The 21688-nt window shown below is 35.9% G+C and overlaps 1 protein-coding gene across 1 annotated transcript in view; it reads right to left on the minus strand.

The window, feature by feature from the left end:
* Positions 1–21688, minus strand: part of TLL1 (tolloid like 1) — a 210150-nt gene that overhangs the window by 91176 nt on the left and 97286 nt on the right. Inside the window, exons 6-7 of the mRNA XM_035022757.1 lie at positions 19640–19818; positions 630–735 (exon numbers count right to left, since the gene is read on the minus strand). Coding sequence (XP_034878648.1) covers positions 630–735; positions 19640–19818 — 285 coding nt within the window. The remainder of the gene's footprint in view (positions 1–629; positions 736–19639; positions 19819–21688) is intronic.

Here is a 21688-nt window from a genome sequence, read left to right on the forward strand (position 1 = left end):
ACCTGGGAACTATTTGCTTGATGACATCATCTTTAGAATAAAGTAACTGAAACCCAAATTTATTATGTTCTTTAAAAATAGCATAAACTTTTAATGAAATGACTTTAAGGTTAATAAGTTGTAAAATTTTAAATTATATGAAGTAAAATATCTTCATAATATATTCTTTGAGAATTAAATTAGCATAACTAGCACTTGAGCAATAGAAGATACAGAGTAGAAAACACAAGTCACATAGACAGTAGACATTCCAACTCAACAACCAAGTACCCTATTTAATTTGTGAATGCCTAATTTTCATTAAATAATGCTAAGCCAATTTAATATGCTGATCATTTAATAATCATTTTAGTTGGACTTTTTAAAGTGATTTAGGAATGTAAAATAGCTTAAATAATTCATACCATTTTAATTTTTACTCTGAATTTATGTATCTGATAGGAAATGTGAAAATATGTTTTTAAAATTTCAAAAAGCTAGTGTTGGCTATAAATACCAATCAAGTATTTTTCTACTTAATGGCAACAGTATTTGAAAGTGGTTCTAGTTCCAATGTTAAACATAGCTTTGTGAGGAGCAACACAGAGGAAAGGAATTAAAAGTCAAAAGGTATAACCTGAGACTCCAACCTTGAGAAGGTGTTCCTGGCATAGTGCATGATACTGTCAAAGTCGTATCTTTCTCCAAGTGAGTTCACTTCTCCAGGCTCCATCTTCAGAAAATTGTACTCTTGACCTAAGAATCAGTCACAAACATTTCAGGAGCCTTTTAACAGACAGAGAAAAGAGAAGAGCCCCTCCTGGGTGTGCATCTGCTCTTTAAAAAAAATATATATATATATATATATTTTTTATATATATATATTTATTTATTTATTTATTTATTTATTTGACAGAGAGATAGAGAGCACAAGTAGGCAGAGTGGCAGGCAGAGGGAGAGGGAGAAGCAGGCTCTCCGCTGAGCAGGGAGCTGGACGTGGGGCTCAATTCCAGCACCCCAGGATCATGACCTGAGCAGAAAGCAACTGCTTAACTGACTGAGCCACCCAGGTGCCCCATCATCATCTGCTCTTGACTAAAGGCTGGTTACAGCTACATACCAATACCCAGCTACGTGCAAAAGTATGCATCCAGTGCTACTGTTTTCGCTTCATATCACATTGAAAAAGTAATACTGAATTTGATTAATAAGTTAATTTTCAAAAAAGAGCTGGATTACAACAAGCATACTTTGGGTTGTTTTCCATGTATACATTTTACATTCTTATAATATTTGTTTCTCTAAAATCTCACTGCTTTTTTCAGTACTGCAGGAATGATCATAAAATGCTATATTGTTACCTAATGAGTCCCCACCTTTCTCTTATGACTACATTTGTCAAGATCAACAAAAATCATCCTTCTATTTGCTTTAGAGTCTTTCTGTGAAACACTGAGGAAAATATAAAAGCAGTATTTGTACGTACACACAACACTGCAGGCCTTTGGCCATGTGACTTTGTCACTAAAAGTAAAACACCAGCAGCAGAGTTCATTCAGAATGGAAACAAGATTCTCTCTGATGAATCAGTTCCAACCTCTACCTGGAGGGCTTTTTGATCAAGAAGAATGTGCTTCAGAACTTAACAATTTATTTATTTTTGTTTTACTTTTCACAGCTGTCATTTTAACTTCTGGACATTTTCATTTTAATGGGTTTCTCAACTGGCTACTTATAACTGTATTGCTATACTATTTCTTGAAATCTGAAAATAACAGACTTCTCTATGTAGATCTATGGCAATGGTTCCAGAAACGGAGAATTCCCTCAGAATTCAGGCCTCAGTGACTCCGTTTTCACAACCTTAGTAGCTGAAGATGGCTGCTTTTATGGCTCATTTATGTAACTTCAAAAGTTTTGAAAGATCCAAATGTAAAGGCGAGTTCTCAGAATTTCAAATTCAAGGTTGCAACTCAGAATGGAACTATTACAACACTCATCTAACTAGGTTTTTTTTCCAACTGCCATATGACTATGAACAATATAAATATTACATTAATGAAAAATTTTCCAAAAGACAATAAAGAAATTGAGTGACACCAGAACATAATATCTCTGTAAGAAGGAAATCCAGTATATTCACTTGAGCATTAAGGATTAAAAAATCATCCTTAAGTTATAGAACCCAAGTTCCAGGCTAAAGTGTTTTAGTCTATCTTCAATGACCTCACACATTAATGAACTAACCAGCCTCTTTGGTGTAGTATGTGTTCCCCAAATCTCTGATGTATCTATCTGTATTATAAGCATCTTCAGGAAAAACCCTGCATTCCTTCCAACCTCTCTTAGAAGCAACCGTTACAATTTTCTTCTTCAGAAGGGAGAATGAGTATATTTTAACATATCCAGTTCTGAGGTGAGATTTTTATAAAGCTATAGAGATGATTTTATAGGCATTTATCTATAACCCACTGGAGATTTCAACTTCAAGCACAATATGGGAAGATACTCTCTAGATTAAAGCAAAATGCTCTATAAAAATTTCCAAAAGTGGAACATTAAACAATTTCAGTCATACATTTTGAGGCCTCAACATGTAGATGACTCAGTGTTTGGTGCTAAATAAAAACAATATGGCCATACATGGTCCAAATAAAGAAAACTGAACTTATTTTATGAAAAAAAAGGAAGAGGATCAGAGATATAGAGCACCAGAGATAGAGAACTTACCCTAAACAATTAAAAAAAAAAAAGATGATAAGCCTTCTTCTTGAAAGAGCATTCTAAAATGGATCTTTAACCAATTTGGTTCCTACTGTAGTTACTAATTTTGCGTATAAATGTGAGGCTAAAGTCTGCACATTAGACATTGCCCTTGAATAACAGTTGAGCTTAAGTTTCTGAGCCAGAGCAAGTCATAAATTTGTTGAAGATTAATCTCCAACATGACATGACCTCTTTCATACTAGAATTGCCCTGACAGTAGTTCCAAATACTTAGGAAATCTCACACAATAAATTCTTTCTTTTCTATTGGCCTAAATGTTGAGTAACCTGAGGTATGCATAGCCATAATTGCTAAACACTGTGCTAAGTATTATATATTTATATACTACTTATATGTTTCTTGCTTAAGTACATATCTATGTTAAAATGGAGTCATTATTAAGAGTAAGAATCATTTTTGAAGGTTACTTCCTTTATAAGATGTTTTCTCCATGTAATAAAAGAAACCTAATAACTCTGGTTAACAGCAAACTTCTACTCATTTAACTGGTAGTTGAAATCATTTTCAGAAATATTATTTCCTCTTTATTTCTTTCCTAATGATATAAAGTAAGATGAACTTTGATAGCTGGCTCAGGCATTTGAGTCCCCTATATTGGGGGTAAACATTTTCTGTACTTCTCTTTGATAATCAACACTACAAATGATTTCATCATTTTTTAAACTGAAACACAATTGACATAAATATTACATTAGTTTCATGTGTACAACACAGTGATTAGACACTTGTATACACTGATCACTTGTATACACAATAATAAGTCTAATTACCCTATATCACCACGCAAAGTTAACAAAACGTTGACTGAATTCCCTATGCTGTACATCACATCTCCATGACCTACTTATTTTATAACTGGAAGTTTGTACTTCTTGATCCTGTTCACCTGTTTCATATTGCCAAATCCCCTCCCCTCTGGCAACCACCACTCTGTTCTCTGTATTTATAAGTCTCAGTTTTATTTTGGTTTATGTGTTTATTTGTTTGTTTTGTTTTTTAGATTGCCCTTAGAACTGAAATCATGTGGCATTTGTCTTTCTCTGGCTGACTTATTTCACTTAGCATAATAACCTCATGGCAAGATTTCAGTCTTTTTCATGACTGAGTAATATACCATTGTGTGTGTGTGTGTGTGTGTGATGTCTTCTTTATCCATTCATTTATTTTTTTTAAGATTTTATTTATTTATTTGAGAGAGAGAGAGAGAGTGAGAGGAGGAGGGGCAGAGGGAGAAGCAGGCTCCACGCTGAGCTGGGAGCCAGACGTGGGGCTTGATGACAGGACCTGGAGATCATGACCTGAGCCGAAGGCAGACGCTCAACCATCTGAGCCACCCAGGCACCCCTTTATCCATTCATTTATTGATGGATACTTAGGTTGTTTTCCTATCTTGACTATTGCTGAGAATGCTGCAATGAATATAGGGATGAATAAATTCTCTTGGTGTTTTTGTTTTCTTTGGATAGATAACAAGAAGTAGAATTGCTGGATCATACGGTAGTTCTATTTTTAGTTTACTGAAGAACTTCCATACTACTTTCTGTAGTGGCTGCACCAGTGCATAAGGGTTCCCTTTTCTTCACATCTTTGCCAAGACTTGTTATCTCTTGTCTTTTTGATGAAAGCCATTCTAACAAGTGTGAAGTAATATCTCATTGTGGTTTTCATTTGCATTTCCCTGCATTAATTATTGATGATTAATGATGTTGAGCATCTTCATGTGCCTGTTGCCCATCTGTATGTCTTCTTCAGAAAAATGTCTCTTCAGAACCTCTGTCAATTTTTTAATCAGGTCATATTTTTGCTATTAATTTGTATGAGTTTTTTATATATTTTGGATATTAACCTCTTATCAGATATATGATTTGCAGATGTCTTATCATATTCAGCAAGTGCCTTTCATTTCACTCATGGTTTCTCTCACTATGCAAAAGCTTTTTTAGTTTGATGTAGATCCATTTATTTTTCCTTTTGTTACCCCTGCATTTGGAATCAGATCCAAAAACAAACAAACAAACAAACAAGAAAACCAACAACAACAACAACAACAACAAATACCGTTAAGCCTAATGTCAAGGAGTTTACTGCCAATGTTTTTATCTAGGAATTTTATGGTTTCAAGTCTTACATTTGTCTTTAATCATTTTGAGTTAATTTTTGTGTATAGTGTAATAAAGGGGTCCAGTTTCATTCTTTTGCATGTAGCTGTTCAGTATTCCTAACACCATTTATTGAAGAGACTATCCTTTCCTCACTGTATATTTGTGCTCCTTTTGCTGTAGATTAATTGCCTATAGATATAGATGATATAGATATAGATATAGATAGTTATAGATATTTATATGGGTTTATTTCTGGGCTCTCTATTCTGTTCCATTGATCTATGAGGCTCTTTATAAGCCAATAGTATATGGTTTTGATTACCACAGTTTTGTAGTATAGTTTGAAATCAGGGAGTATGATATCTCAGGCTTTTGTTTTCTTTCTCAAGGTTGCTTTGTTTATTCGGGTTCTATTGTGACTTTTTAGAAATTTTAGAATTATTTGTTCTAGGTCCATGAAAAATGCCATTAAAATTTTGATAGGGATTGCACTGAATCTGTATATTGCTTTGGGTAGTGTGGATATTAACAATATTAATTCTTCTAATCCATGAACATGGAATATGTTTTTACTTATCTGTATTTTCTTCAATTTCTTTCACTAGTGTTTTATAGTTTTCAGTCTACAGGTCTTTCACCTCCTTAGTTAAATTTATTCCAAGGTATTTTATACCTTCTGAAGCAATTGTAAATAGGATTGTTTTCCTGATTTCTCTTTCAGATAACTTCTTATTAGTGTTAGAAACACAACATATTTTTATATATTAATTTTGTATCCTGTAAAATTTACTTAATTCATTTATTAGCACTAAAAGTTTTTGGTGGAGCCTTTAAGGTTTTCTACAAATAGCATCAGGTCATCTATAAATAGTGGCAGTTTTCCTTCCTCCTTTCCAAACTGTATGCCTTTTATTTCTTTTTCTACCTAACTGTTGTAGCTGGAACTTCCAATACAATTTTGAATAACAGTGGCAAAAATGTCTTGTTCTGATCTTACAGGAAAAACTCTCAGCTTTTCACCATTGAGTATATTAGCTGTGGGATGGTCATATATGGTCTTTATTATGTCAAGTACATTCCCTCTATACCCACTTTGTTAAGAGTTTTTATCATAAATGGATGTTGAATTTTGTCAATGCTTTTTCTGTATCTATGAGACGATCATATGATTTCTATATTTTGTTATTGTGGTATATCACATTGGTTAATTTGAGCATGTTAAGTCATCCCTGCATCCCTGGAATAAATTCCACTTGATCACAGTGCATGATTCTTTTAATGTATTGTCAAATTTGGTTTGCTAATATTTTATTGGGGATTTTTGCATTTATATTCATCAGAGATATTGACCTGTAATTTTCTTTTTTTTTTCTTTTCTTTTCTTTTTTTTTTTTTTTTTTGTGGTGTCCTTGTCTGCTTTTAGTATCAGAGTAATGCTGAGTTCGTAAAGTGAGTTCAGAAGTATTTCCTCCTCTTCCATTTTTTTTTTTTTTTTTGGAATAGTTTGAGAAGGATGGGTATTACATCCTTGAATGTTCAATAGAATTTACCAATGAAACTTTCTGGTCCTGGACCTTTGTATGTTGGGAGATTTTAAATTACTGATTCAATCTCCTTATAAGTAATTAGTATATTCAGATTTTCTATTTCCTTATGATTCAGTCTTGGAAGATTATATGTTTCTAGGAACATAACCAGTTCTTCTATGTTGCCCAATTCGCTTATCTATAATTGTTCATAGTAGTCTAATGATCCTTTGGATTGCTATGGTATCTCTCTCTCTCTCTCTCTCTCTCTCTCTCTCTCTCTCTCGTGAGTCTAGCTAAAGGTTTATCAATTTTGTTTATCTTTTCAAAGACCCAGCTTAGGAGAGCCTAGGCGGCTCAGATGGTTAAGCGTCTGCCTTCAGCTCAGGTCATGATCTCCAAGTCTTGGGACCGAGACCCGCATCGTGCTCCTGGCTCAGCAGGAAGTCTGCTTCTCCCTCTGCCTCTCCCCCTGCTCATGCTCTCTCTATATATCTTTTCAAATGAATAAATAAAATCTTAAAAAAAAAAGACCCAGCTTATAGTTTTTTTTTTTATATTATCTATTAAGTTCTATTTCATTTATTATTTCTGTCCTTCTACTAACTTTGGATTCATTTTTTTTTTCTTTTTCTAGTTCCTTTGGGTATAAAGTTAGATTGTTTGAGATTTTTTGTTTGTTTGTTTCTTGAGATACCTGTATTGCTGTGAACTTAACCTATAAGAGGTTACTTTTGCTGTATCCCATAAATTTTGGTATATTTTATTTCTATTTTCCTTTGTCTCTAGATATTTTTCTAATTTCCTCTTTGAATTCTCCAATGACTCAGTGGTTGTTGAGTAACATGTTTAATCTCCACATTTTTGTGGTTTTTTTTTTTCATTTTTCTTCTTGTAATTGATTTCTAGTTTCACACCATCATGGTCAGAAAAGACGCTTGATATGATTTCAATCTTCTTGAATTTACTGAAACTTGCTTTGCAACCTAACATGTGATCTATCCTGGAGAATGTTCCATGTGCACTTGAGAAGAAGGTATATTCTATTTCTTTAGAATGGAATGCTCTGTATATCTACTAAGTCTTTCTTACCAAATGTGTCATTTAAAGCCAATTCTTTCCTACTGATTTTGTGTCTGGATGATCTATCCATTGATGTAAGTGGGTTGTTAAAGTCCCCTACTTCTATTGTATTACTGTTAATTTCTCCCTTTAGGTATGTTAATACTTGTGTATTTAGGTGCTCCTATGCTGGTTGCATATACATTCATAAGTGTTATATCTTCTTGCCATATTGATGCCTTTAACATTATGCAATGCCCTTTTTGTCTTTTATTAGCCTTTTAAAGCCTATTTTTGTCTATGAGTACAGCTAACCAGCTTTCTTTTCATTTGCATTTAAACAGAATATTTTTTTTCCATTCCTTCACTTTCAGTCTGTGTGTGTTTAGTTCTTAAGTGAGTCTCTTATAGGCAGCATATACATGCATATTTTTTAACTATTCAGCCTCTTTATATCTTTTGATTGCAGTATTTAGTCCATTTACATGTAATTATTGATAGGTGTGTACTTATTGCCATTTTGTTGACCATTTTCTGGCTGTTTTTGTAATTCCTCTCTGTTCCTTTCTTCTCTTTCTCTCTATCCTTGTGGTTTGATATCTTTCCTCAGTGTTATATTTATATTCTTTTCTCATTTTATTTTGGGTATTTACTATAAGTTTTTGTTTTGTGGTTACCGTGAGGTTCGCATATAACATTCCTATGTATTTAATAGTCTATTTGAAGTTTGATAGCAACTTAAATTTGAATACATCCAAAAACTACATTTTACTCCACCCCCATATTTTCTTTTGGATGTCACATTTTCAATCTTTTTATTTTATGTATCTTTTAACTGATTATAGTTTTAATTAATCTACCTTTTTCTTTTGACCTTCACACTAGCTTTATCAGTTATTAATCCACTACCTTTACTATATATTTACCTTTTCCAGTGACATTTTTATTTTCATATGTTTTATTGTCCTTAATTATCATCATGTCTTTTCTGCTTAAAGAAGTCCTTTTACAGTTTCTTGTGAGGCCAATTTAATGGTGATGAATTCTTTTTTTTTTTTTTAAAGATTTTATTTATTTTTTGACAGAGAGAGAGACAGTGAGAGAGGGAACACAAGCAGGGGGAGTGGGAGAGGGAGAAGCAGGCTTCCCGCAGAGCAGGGAGCCCGATGCGGGGCTTGATCCCAGCACCCTAGGATTATGACCTGAGCCGAAGGCAGACGCTTAATGACTGAGCCACCCAGGCACCCCTAATGGTGATGAATTCTATTAGCTTTTGTTTGGAAAACTCTTTATCTCTCCTTTAATTCTGAATGATAGCCTTATTAGGTAGAGTATTCTTGGTCAGTTCTTTGTGTTTTTTTTTCTTTCAATACTTTAAATAGGTCAGGCCACCTCCTTCTGGCCTGCAAAGTTTCTTCTGAAAAATCTGCTGGGGGAGGAGCAAGATGGCAGAGGAGTAGGAGACCTGGATTTCGTCTGGTCCCAGGAATTCAGCTGGAGAGGGATCAAACCATTCTGAACACCTATGAACTCAACAACTCTCTGAACAGAAAAGCGACCACTTTCTGGAAGGTAGGACATGTGGAGAAGTGAATCTGTGGCGATATTCAGGAGGATAGATGGCGGGGGAAGGGGCCTCCATCAGCCACTTCTTGCAAGTGATAGAGCAGTAGAGGACAAAATCAGAACTTTTAGAAGTTGGCTCCACTGAGGGACATCGCTCCAATGGCTAAGCGGGGGGTGAAAGCCTTGCTGGGACAGTGTGGTCTCAGGACCCTCAGGGTCACAGAAAGACTGGGGGTGCCTGAGTGCAGCAGAGCTCCCAGGTATCGGATTAGGGAACCAGCTGCAGAGACGGAGCCGAGGAGTGGGCTCTCAACCCAGGGTTGCCATAAACCATGATCCACAGCACAGTCGGGCCACTGCTCTTCCAACAGGGACCCAACAAGCAGCAGATCTGGGGAGACTCCCTTTCCTCCCCCAGGAGGAGCGGTGCAGGAGCACAGCCCAGGGATCTGCTGGGTTTGAAGATTCCATACGGGGTCAGGTGCCAGAGATAGAAACACTCAGTCACAGGCCAGGTGAGCGCGGAGTGCAGCTGGAGACCAGGGAGAGGAGAGTGACTGACTGCTTTTCTCTGGGGGCGCACTGAGGAGTGGGGCCCCGAGTTCTCGGCTCCTCCAGGGTGGAGATTGGGAGGCTGCCATTTTCACTCTCGTCCTCCAAAGCTGTATGGAAAGCTTGGAGGGAACAAAAGTTCCTGAGAGCAAACCCGAGCAGATTACTTAGCCTGGACCCAGCCAGGGCGGGGTAATTCGCCTACCGCAAAGACATTTGGGAACCACGGCAACAGGCCCCTCCCCCAGAAGATCAGCCAGAACAGCCAGCCAAGACCAAGTTCACCGATCAATGAGAACGGCAGAACTCCAGTGCTAGGGGAATACTGCACGTAGAATTCATGGCTTTTTTACCATGATTCTTTAGTCTTTCAAAGTTAATTTTTTTAACTGTCTTTTTTTTTTCTTTAATTTTTCTCTTTCCCTTTTTCAACAAATGTCTTATTAATCCTTTTTTTAAAAAAATCTTTTTTATTTTTCATTTTTAGAGTCATATTCTAATCCTTCATAGTAGTTACCCTTATTTTTGGTATATATATATAAGTTGTTCTCTCTTTAAAATTTTGGGATATACTTTCTTCTAACAGATCAAAATATACCCTAAATCTCTAGTGGGTGGCATTGTTCCAGTCTCCTGCCTGATCACATCCTCTCCCCTCCTTTTTTTAATCCTCTTCTTTCTTTTTTCAACCAACTTCTTATCTTATCAATTCCTTTTATAAAATCTTTTATAATTTTCATCTTTACATTCATATTCCATTCCTTCATCGTATTAACCCTTATTTTTGTACATATATAAGTTTTTCTTTCTTTAAAATTTTGGGAAGCACTTTCTTCTAACAGACCAAAATATGCCCAAAATCTACTGTGTGGCACTGATCTATGCACCAGCCTGATCATATTTGATCATATTCTGTTTTTGTTTTGTTTTGTTTTGCTTTTGTTTGTTTGTTTTTCTTTTTTTCTTTTTCTTTTTTTTTCTTCTTTTTTCTTTCTTTCCCTTTCTTATCACCTGGTTTCAGGTCTTTTCTGATTTGTTTAGTGTATATTTTCTGGAACGTTGTTACCCTGTTAGCATTTTGTTCTCTCATTCACCTATTCTCCTCTGGACAAAATGACAAGATGGAAAAAATCACCTCAACAAAAAGAAAAAGAGGCAGTACTGACTGCCAGGGACCTAATCAATATGGACATTAGTAAGATGTCAGAACTAGAGTTCAGAATGATGATTTTAAAGATACTAGCTGGGCTTGAAAAAAACATGGAAGGTATTAGAGAAACCCTTTCTGGAGAAATGAAAGAACTAAAACCTAACCAAGTCGAAATCAAAAAGGCTATTAATGAGGTGCAATCAAAAATGGAGGCTCTAACTGCTAGGATAAATGAGGCAGAAGAGAGAATTACTGATATAGAAGACCAAATGATGGAAAACAAAGAAGCTGAGAAAAAGAGAGATAAACAACTACTGGATCATGAGGGCAGAATTCGAGAGATAAGTGATACCATAAAACAAAACAACATTAGAATAATTGCAATCCCAGAAGAAGAAGAGAGAGAGAGAGGGACAGAAGGTATATTGGAGCAAATTATAACAGAGAACTTCCCTAATTTGGGGAAGGAAACAGGCATCAAAATCCAGGAGGCACAGAGAACCCCCCTCAAAATGAATAAAAATAGGTCAACACCCTGACATCTACTAGTAAAACCTACAAGTCTCAGAGACAAAGAGAAAATCCTGAAAGCAGCTCGAGACAAGAGATCTGTAACCTACAATGGTAGAAACATTAGATGGGCAACAGACCTATCCACAGAGACCTGGCAGGCCAGAAAGGACTGGCATGATATATTCAGAGCCCTAAATGAGAAAAATATGCAGCCAAGAATACTATATCCAGCTAAGCTGTCATTGAAAATTGAAGGAGAGATAAAAAGCTTCCAGGACAAAAAAACTAAAGGAATTTGCAAACATGAAACCAGCCCGACAAGAAATATTGAAAGGGGTCCTCTAAGCAAAGAGAGAGCCTAAAAGTAACATAGACCACAAAGGAACACAGACAATATACAGTAACAGTCACCTTACAGGCAATACAATGGCACTAAATTCACATCTTTCAACAGTTACCCTGAATGTAAATGGGCTAAATGCCCCAATCAAAAGACATGGGCTATCAGATTGGATAAAAAAACAAGACCCATCGATATGCTGTCTGCAAGAGACTCATTTTAGACCCAAAGACACCCCCAGTTTGAAAGAGAGGGGGTGGAAAACCATACCATGCTAATGGACACCAAAAAAATTTGGCATGGCAATCCTTATATCAGACGAATTCGATTTTAAACCAAAGACTGTAATAAGAGATGAGGAAGGACACTATATCCTACTTAAAGGGTCTATCCAACAAGAAGATCTAACAATTGTAAATATCTATGCCCCTAACATGGGAGCAGCTACTTATATAAGCCAATTAATAACAAAGGCAAAGAAACACACAGACAACAATATAATAATAGTGGGGGGCTTTAACACCCTCCTCATTGAAATGGACAGATCATCTAAGCAAAATCAACAAGGAAATAAAGACTTTGAATGACACACTGGACCAAATGGACTTCACAGATGTATTCAGAACATTCCATCCCAAAGCAACAGAATACACATTCTTCTCTAGTGCCCATGGAACATTCTCCAGAATAGATCACATCCTAGGTCACAAATCAGGTCTCAACCGGTACCAAAGGTTGGGATCATTCCCTGCATATTTTCGGACCACAATACTTTGAAACTAGAATTCAATCACAAGAGGAAAGTTGGAAAGAACTCAAATACATGAAGGCAAAAGAGCATCCTACTAAAGAATGAATGTGTAAACAACAAAATTAAAGAAGAATTAAAAAAATTCATAGAAACAAATGAAAATGAAAACACAACTATTCAAAATCTTTGGGATGCAGCAAAGGCAGTACTAAGAGGAAAGTATATAGCAATACAAGCCTTTCTCAAGAAACAAGAAAGGTCTCAAATACACAACCTAACCCTACACCTAAAGGAGCTGGAGAAAGAACAGCAAATAAACCCTAAATCCAGCAGGAGAAGAGAAATCATAAAGATCAGAGCAGAAATCAATGAAATAGAAACCAAAAGAACAGTAGAACAGATCAATGAAACTAGGAGCTGGTTCTCTGAATTAACAAGATTGATAAACCCCTGGCCAGGTTTATCAAAAAGAAAAGAGAAAGGACCCAAATAAATAAAATCATGAATGAAAGAGGAGAGATCACAGCCAACACCAAAGAAATACAAACAATTACAAGAACATATTATGAGCAACTATATGCCAGCAAATTAGATAATCTGGAAGAAATGGATGTATTCCTAGAGATGTATCAACTACCAAAACTGAACCAGGAAGAAATAGAAAACCTGAACAGACCTATAACCACTAAGGAAATTGAAGCAGTCATCAAAAATCTCTCAACAAACAAAAGCCCAGGGTCAGATGGCTTCCCAGGCGAATTCTACCAAACATTTAAAGAATTAATACCTATTCTTCTGAAACTGTTCCAAAAAATAGAAATGGAAGGAAAACTTCCAAACTTGTTTTATGAGGCCATCATTACCTTAATCCCCAAACCAGAAAAAGACCCCATCAAAAAGGAGAATTACAGACCAATATCCTTGATGAACATGGATGCAAAATTCTCACCAAAATATTAGCCAATAGGATCCAACAGTATATTAAAAGGATTATTCACCATGACCAAGTGGGATTTATTCCTGGGCTGCAAGGTTGGTTCAACATCTGCAAATCACTCAATGTGATACAATACATTAATAAAAGAAAGAACAAGAACCATATGATCCTTTCAATAGATGCAGAAAAATCATTTGACAAAGTACAACATCCTTTCTTGATAAAAACTCTTCAGAGTATAGGGATAGTGGGTACATACCTCAATATCATAAAAGCCATCTATGAAAAACGCACAGCGACTATCATTCTCAATGGGGAAAAACTGAGAGCTTTCCCCCTAAGGTCAGGAATGTGGCAGGGATGTCCACTATCACCACTGCTATTCAACATAGTATTAGAAGTCCTAGCCACAGCAATCAGACAACAAAATAAATAAAAATCATCCAAATCAGCAAAGAAGAAGTCAAACTCTCACTCTGCAGATGATATGATACTTTATGTGGAAAATCCAAAAGACTCCACCCCAAAACTGCTAGAACTCATACAGGAATTCAGTAAAGTGGCAGGATAGAAAATCAATGCACAGAAATCAGTGGCATTTCTATACACCAACAACAAGACAGAAGAAAGAGAAATTAAGGAGTCAATCCCATTTACAATTGCACCCAAAACCATATGATACCTAGGAATAAATCTTACCAAAGCAGCAAAGAATCTGTACTCAGAAAACTCTAAAATACTCATGAAAGAAATTGAGGAAGACACAAAGAAATGGAAAAACATTTCATGCTCATGGATTGGAAGAACAAATATTGTGAAGATGTCAATGCTATTTAGAGCAATCTACACATTCAAAGCAGTCCCTATCAAAATACCATCCATTTTTTTCAAAGAAATGGAACAAATAATTCTAAAATTTGTATGGAACCAGAAAAGAACCCGAATAGCCAGAGGAATGTTGAAAAAGAGAAGCAAAGCTGGCAGCATCACAATTCCGGACTTCAAGCTCTATTACAAAGCTGTCATCATCAAGACAGTATGGTACTGGCATAAAAACAGACACATAGATCAATGGAACAGAATAGAGAGCCTAGAAATGGACTCTCAACTCTATGGTCAACTCATCTTTGACAAAGCAGGAAAGAATGTCCAATGGAAAAAAGACAGTCTCTTCAACAAATGGTGTTGGGAAAATTGGACAGCCACATGCAGAAGAATGAAACTGGACCATTTCCTTACACCACACACAAAAATAGACTCAAAATGGCTGAAAGACCTAAATGTGTGACAGGAATCCATCAAAATCCTAAAGGAGAATACAAGGCAGCAACTTCTTCGACCTCAGCTGCAGCAACTTCTTCCTAGAAACATCGCCAAAGGCAAGGGAAGCAAGGGCAAAAATGAACTATTAGGACTTCATCAAGATAAAAAGCTTTTGCACAGCAAAAGAAACAGTCAACAAAACCAAAAGACAACGGACAGAATAGGAGAAGATATTTGCAAATGACATATCAGATAAAGGGCTAGTATCCAAAATCTATAAAGAACTTCTTAAACTCAATACCCAAAGAACAAATGATCCAATCAAGAAATGGGCAGAAGGCATGAACAGACATTTTTCCAAAGAAGACATCCAAATGGCCAACAGACACATGAAAAAGTCCTCAGCATCGCTCAGCATCAGGGAAATCCAAATGAAAACCTCAAAGAGATACCACCTCACACCAGTCAGAATGGCTAAAATTAACAAGTCAGGAAACGACAGATGTTGGCGGGGATGAGGAGAAAGGGGAACCCTCCTACACTGTTGGTGGGAATGCAAGCTGGTGCAGCCACTCTGGAAAACAGTATGGAGGGTCCTCAAAAAGTTGAAAATAGAGCTACCCTATGATCCAGCAATTGCACTACTGGGTATTTACCCCAAAGATACAAATGTAGGGATCCAAAGGGGTACATGCACCCCAATGTTTATAGCAGCAATGTCCACAATAGCCAAACTGTGGAAAAAGCCAAGATGTCCATTGACAGATGAATGGATGAAGAAGATGTGGTATAGATATACAATGGAATACTATGCAGCCATCAAAAAGAATGAAATCTTGCCATTTGCAATGACGTGGAAGGAACTGGAGGGTATTATGCTGAGCGAAATAAGTCAATCAGAGAAAGACATGTATCACTATGACCTCACTGATATGAGGAATTCTTAATCTCAGGAAACTGATGGTTGCTGGAATGGTGGGGGTTGGGAGGGATGGGTTGCCTGGGTGATAGACATTGGGGAGGATATGCTATGGTGAGCGCTGTGAATTGTGTAAGACTGTTGAATCACAGACCTGTACCTCTGAAACAAATAATACATTATATGTTAAAAAAAAAAAAAAAAAGAAAGAAAAGAAAAGAAAAGAAGAAGAAGAAGATAGGAGGAGGGGAAGAATGAAGGAGGGGAATGGGAGGTGGAGATGAACCATGAGAGACTATGGACTCTGAGAAACAAACTGAGGGTTCTAGAGGGGAGGGGGGTGGGGGGATGGGTTAGCCTAGTGATGGATATTAAGGAGGGCACATTCTGCATGGAGCACTGGGTATTATATGCAAACAATGTATCATGGAACACTACATCAAAAACTAATGATGTAATGTATGGTGATTAATATAACATAATAAAAAAAAATGAAAAAAAAATATCTGCTGATAGCCTTATGGGATTTCCCATGTATGTAACAAGCTTGTTTCTCTTGCTATTTTTAAGATTATCTCTTTATATTTAACTTTCAATGTTTTAATTATAATTATAATTAACTTAATTATAATGTATAGATCTCTTTGGGTTCATCTTGTTTGGAACTCTATGGGCTTCCTATGTCTGGGTGCCTGTTTCCATTCCCAGATTAGGGAAGTTTTCATCCATGATCTCTTTAAAATAAGTTTTATGTCACTTTCTCTCTCTTTTCTCCTTCTAGGACACCCATTTGCAGATATTATTCTGCTTAATGTTGTCCCGTAAGTCCCTTAAGGTATCCCACCTTTTTAAATCCTTTTTTTCTTTTTGCAACTCTCTCTGGGTGAGTTTCATTGCTTTGTCTTCCAGTTCACCGAACCATTTTTCTGTTTTTTCCAGTCTGCTGTTGAACTCTTCTAGTGTATTTTTCATTGGTTACTGTATTCTTAAGCTCTGTAACTTCTATTTGGTACTTTCTTATATTTTCTATCTCTTGTTTAAGTTCTCATTGTATTCATCCATTCTTCTCCCTAGGTCAGTGAGCATCTTTATAACCATTATTTTGAACTCTTTATCAGGTAGATTACTTACCTCTGTTTCATTAAGGTCATTTTCTGAGGTCTTTATCTTTCATTTGAAACATATGCCTCTGCCTTGTTTTGCCTAATTATCAGAACAGCTACCTCTCCCAGTCTTGAAGAATTGGCCTTGTGTAGAAGATGATGTGTGAGGCCCAGGAGCAATCACTCTGGCTACTAGAGCCAGACACTCCAGAGGTATCCCCTCTGTGGGGTGCATGCACCAGCCAGCTGTGGCAGAGCCATGGTTGTGGCACAAAGGAAGAGAGATACTGGCCTGGCAGTGGTTTGACTATGGCACAGGAGGGGTGGGACACTTGCCTAGCTGGGATAAATCTGTGGCTTGGAAGGGTAGGTCTCTTGCCTGGTTGTCTGTGACATGGTTCTGGAGTGATGCAGGGTGCTCTCCCAGCTGGCTATGGCATAGCTGGCACATGGTGAGGTGCGGTACACCCACCTGCACTAGCAGGTTACAGGGAGATTGCCAAAATAACACCCACCAGTATTGGCATTAGCAAGGTAGAATGAGATTGCAAAAATGCACCTGCCAGTGCTTCTGTCCCTGGAGAGAGTCCCAACATGCTTCTGCCTCTCTAGTGATCACTTTAAAATTAGTAATTGGGTCTGCTTCACATATGTACCAGGTGTTTTCAAACTGCTGTTTTTTTGCTGGGTCCTGGGGTGACTGAGTCCCCACATGCGAGTCCCTTCAGGGCAGGTTCCCTGTTCCCTACAGCCTCCCTACAGTTGTTTCTTCTCCTGGATATAATCCCTGATGGTCTTATGTTTGGGGCAGGGGGGCTCATCTTTCCAGTACAGGACCCAAAGATTGTGGTGTCAACCTCTAGCTTCTCAGGAGAAAGTGCTATACTTTGGGAATCTCTCCTCATTATGGGTCATCATGTCTAGAATTGGAGTTTTTGGCAGCAGGTGTGTCTCTACCTCTCTTACCCATCTCCTCAGAGCCCTTTTATCCAGGCACAGTGTTCATCCAGTTATCAGGATTTTTTCAGAGAAATTACTCCATGTGTAGGAGTAGTTTGTTGTGTCCATGGGAGGAGGTGAGTTCAGGTTATTCCTACACTGCCATCTTGAACCACCCACTCCTCTTCTCCTACTTTATCATTCTTGAACTGATCTCTTTCCTGGAACATCACATTCAGTGATTTTTCTTCTAACTCTTGACCAAACCTTCTTAGTCTTTTGGAGGATTTTCTGTAAAATGTTGCTTAATTATTGCTATGCCCCATTTCCTATCCTTAGCTGTATTTTTATTCTTCCTTCAGGGTTTCCCTAGATAGTCAAATATACCATTAAATTTCTATTTCTAGATATAGCCTAAATTTTAGACTCACTTTTGCTTTGTGTACTATACATCTCCATTTAGATAATCCAAAGGCTTCTCAAAATCAACGATATGCTAAATAAAACCATTATTTCTCTTTCTTACTTTAAAAAACATGTTGCTTTATCCATATTTCTTCCTTCATCTAATGGTGCCACCATTCATCCTGTTGCCTAAAAATAAAACCTTGAAGATTTTCCCTCATATGTTAGTGTTCCTCTTAAAATATTTTTGAAAGGTTATTCCCTTATTCTTGAATTGCACTTCCTTGACTAAGGACTTAGTCATCTTTTATAAACTACTTATTAAATTTTCTTATAGGTTTCCTTAAGTTCATCCTCCCTACCTCCACTTCTCCATTCTCAGTTATGATCCCAAAGCTGAAAGAATTATTTTTTTCCTTTTTTTTAATCTGAACTTGTTCTGCTTTCAATCCTTGATTATTCTCCAGCAGCTAAAAATAAAAACTAAGTTCCCTAGCTTCGTATAGAAGATCCCCTATAATTCAACCTCCTTTGGTAATTACCAACTAATCTCCCACTTGCAACTTAACCATGCAGCCATAATGAGCAAATAAAAATTATTCAATTTTCTATAATTATAGCTATCATGATGTTTTTTCAGCTTAGAAATTCTTTCTTCTGTGCACTTTGAACACTTATACTTTACTTCTAAATTTCAGTTCCTTTGTGACATCTCCCTTGACTTGCCAAGGCATTTTGTCATATGTTACTTGGACTTTGCGGTATTTTCACCATATGACTATTATCACTTTTCTCACCCCCTTGCAGTCATTTATGTATATGCACATACCCCACATTAAGCTTTGTATTTTTCATGACAGCATTTTCAACATCTAATAATGCCTCAATAAATAATTAACACCAAATATGTGATGAGCAAATAAATAGAACAATACTTTTAATTACAAGAAAGTCTAAGGAATTCAATGTTTGTAACTTAAAACTTGCCGTGAATAAGGAAATAAGGATGCATTTTTACTTTCCTAATGCTTGAAATCCATATAACTTCATAAGGCAATTCCAAAAAACAGAATTTTTCTTTTGGTAACTGAAATGTAATCTTTATTAATTTTTGAAAGTTAAATAAAAAGCTTTAAAATAAGGCTATTATCACATATCAACTATCAGAGAAAATTAAATTTTAATTATATATGATATTTCAACTACTGAAAAAAATCTTAAGAATTTATCTTTAGGGTAGTTTAAGAAGAATTCTCAAAAAACTATTTAGACTACCCTGGAAATGACTCATTTCCCCAAAATTTTCCCCAGAAATGTCCCTGGTATAATACAGATTTCTATGGTAGCAGCATGTTTCATGCCAAACCCTGGATCCTTTCTAAATCTCTACCACATAGATTATAGAGCTAAGTAGTAAAAATGCTTTAAAAATTAAATAATATTAATTTATGGTTCAATAGCCTATACCCATTCTTGGAAAGCACAGAAGTTTGAAATAAAACAGCTAAACCTTAAGAAAATAAAGCAAACCAAAAATGCATATAAAATCACCCAGTCTAAAGGAAAAAAAAATTTAAAATGTAACATCATCATGAGTATATTTTTTATCCAGCAAAATGCTGATTCTACCATATCAAAAAAATTAGTTCACACTTTTTAAGAAAAAGTTAAATCATAAATAGTATAAACACAACTAAAAGATATTCCATCAACCTTAAACCCAACATATTCTGAAGCCTCTCACCTGGCTGGATGTTTTCTCTTATGATAGTGACATGGTTATCTCGATCTGGTCGTGTGTGTTCATGCCAAAAGCCTATCACATGGCCCAATTCATGAACAACAATTCCAAATTTATCGCAGTTCTTGCCAATAGAGATTGCCTGGGGTCCATTTCCCCGCCGACCTACATAGGAGCAGCATCTGCAATAAAGGAAAAAAACAGAGATGGTGGTGGCAATGATAGATTAATTACAGTACAGTGAAACTTGTCAAGAATTATGATCAACTACAAAGTCCAACACATTCAGAGGCAGAGTAGCCTAGTCCTGGTAAATGTATAGACAACAAAAGTCTCCACATAATCACTGGAAGTGCTTTTTCACTAATTCATACATTAGAAGATATGCCTTAAATCATTATTAGGAGTGTTCAGAAGATATCAGAAAATAAAATATCTCTGATGGTGATTAATGGGCTTTAAACATATAAACTCAAGACTTACTAACCCACAATTATGTCTAATACAGTTTTTTCGTTTCACAATCCATCTACATTATTTAAGTAACTACTTTGTCACTGTGGTTATCTGGAAATAATCCATTATTTCAGTTTTGAATATAAAAACAAAGTTTATTTTCCCCTTTAAGAAAAATAGAATTAGGGGTGCCTGGGTGGCTCAGTTGGTTAAGCGCCTGACTCTTGGTTTTGGCTCAGGTCATGATCTCAGGGTTGTGAGGCTCACGTTTCTGCACTAAACGTGTCAGGCTCCACGTTTAGTGCAGAATCTGCTTAAGATTCTCTCTCTCTCTCTCCCTTTCCCCTTTATCTCCCCTAAAAAAAGAAAAAGAAAAAGAAAACAAAACAAAAAAGAACAAAAGAAAGAAAGATGGTTAATCAACAAAGGAGTTATTTTTCCTACTCATGGGAGAATTTATTTTGAAGAAGAAAACTTTTAAAAGGAATCAATGGAGGAAAATTAGTTTCAAAAGGTAAATTTCCTAAGGTTAATAGCTAACTGGTGGAGAAAAACTAACAACTGGTAGAATTATGAGATTTGCAAATATAAATAAAATTATATCTAAAACTTAAATAATTGGGGTTTACATTAAAATAGGTTTATATATAGGATCACTGCTTGCGACAGCAATAGAGGGCAGTAAATAATAATCATGATGCACAAGACACCAAACACTGAGAAAACTGTAAAATTAATTGCCCAAGCGTTAAAAGGAATTTCACAAATTTTCAGTTTCCAAAGTAAGTATATTTGATAGTCCTTTTGATTGTTCACAAATACAAATATTTTTCATTCCAATTATTTCTTTGGGCTTTAAATGCCTTAAGCATCTGAACCTACACCATACACTTATTTATGAATCTATTATAACAATTAATGAAGCTTAATAAATCAATAATAGAAAAAAGGAGGTAACTGGTAGGGAAAAAATCAGGAAATTTTGGTTTTGCCCCAATTTTTAATACTATGCTTCAATCTAGACACAGATATTTATTGCATACCCAAATAATAAACTATTAGATGTAGGAAAACACAAAATTTGCAAATTTTGGAGAGATTTAAACCGAATCATTTGCTACCATAGAGCAACAGTAGTTAAACTAAAATATCTGATGATTATATAGCAACTAAATTACACACAGAGTCATTCTCGCTGGTTATATTCAAAGAAGAAAATACTTTGCAAATCAAAATCTGGGAGATAGTCAAGCAATGTGGTCAACTTATTTAATCTAAAACACCTTTTTTAAGCATAATTTTACACATAGCAATTTCCAATAAATAAGATGGATTCCATAACAGAAAACAAAAATATATTTTCCACTGACTTTTATAATGATCCTGTGAAAGAAGAAAAATGTGGTGGTTTGATTCCTCTTGTTCTAGGGAGAGAATAATTCTGGATGCTAAGATGAAAAAATAACTAAATATATGCACATATAATTAGGTATGGAATGACAGGGTAATATGTGAGGTTTATAAAAATGTGGTTTAAACACGTCTAGGTATTATCTTAGTTTCAAATATCACTCAGGTTGATGCCATTTGCTTGTA

The sequence above is a fragment of the Mirounga leonina genome, unplaced genomic scaffold, assembly GCF_011800145.1.
Source record: "Mirounga leonina isolate KUSES-001 unplaced genomic scaffold, KU_Mleo_1.0 Mir_176, whole genome shotgun sequence".
Taxonomy (NCBI): Eukaryota; Metazoa; Chordata; class Mammalia; order Carnivora; family Phocidae; genus Mirounga; species Mirounga leonina.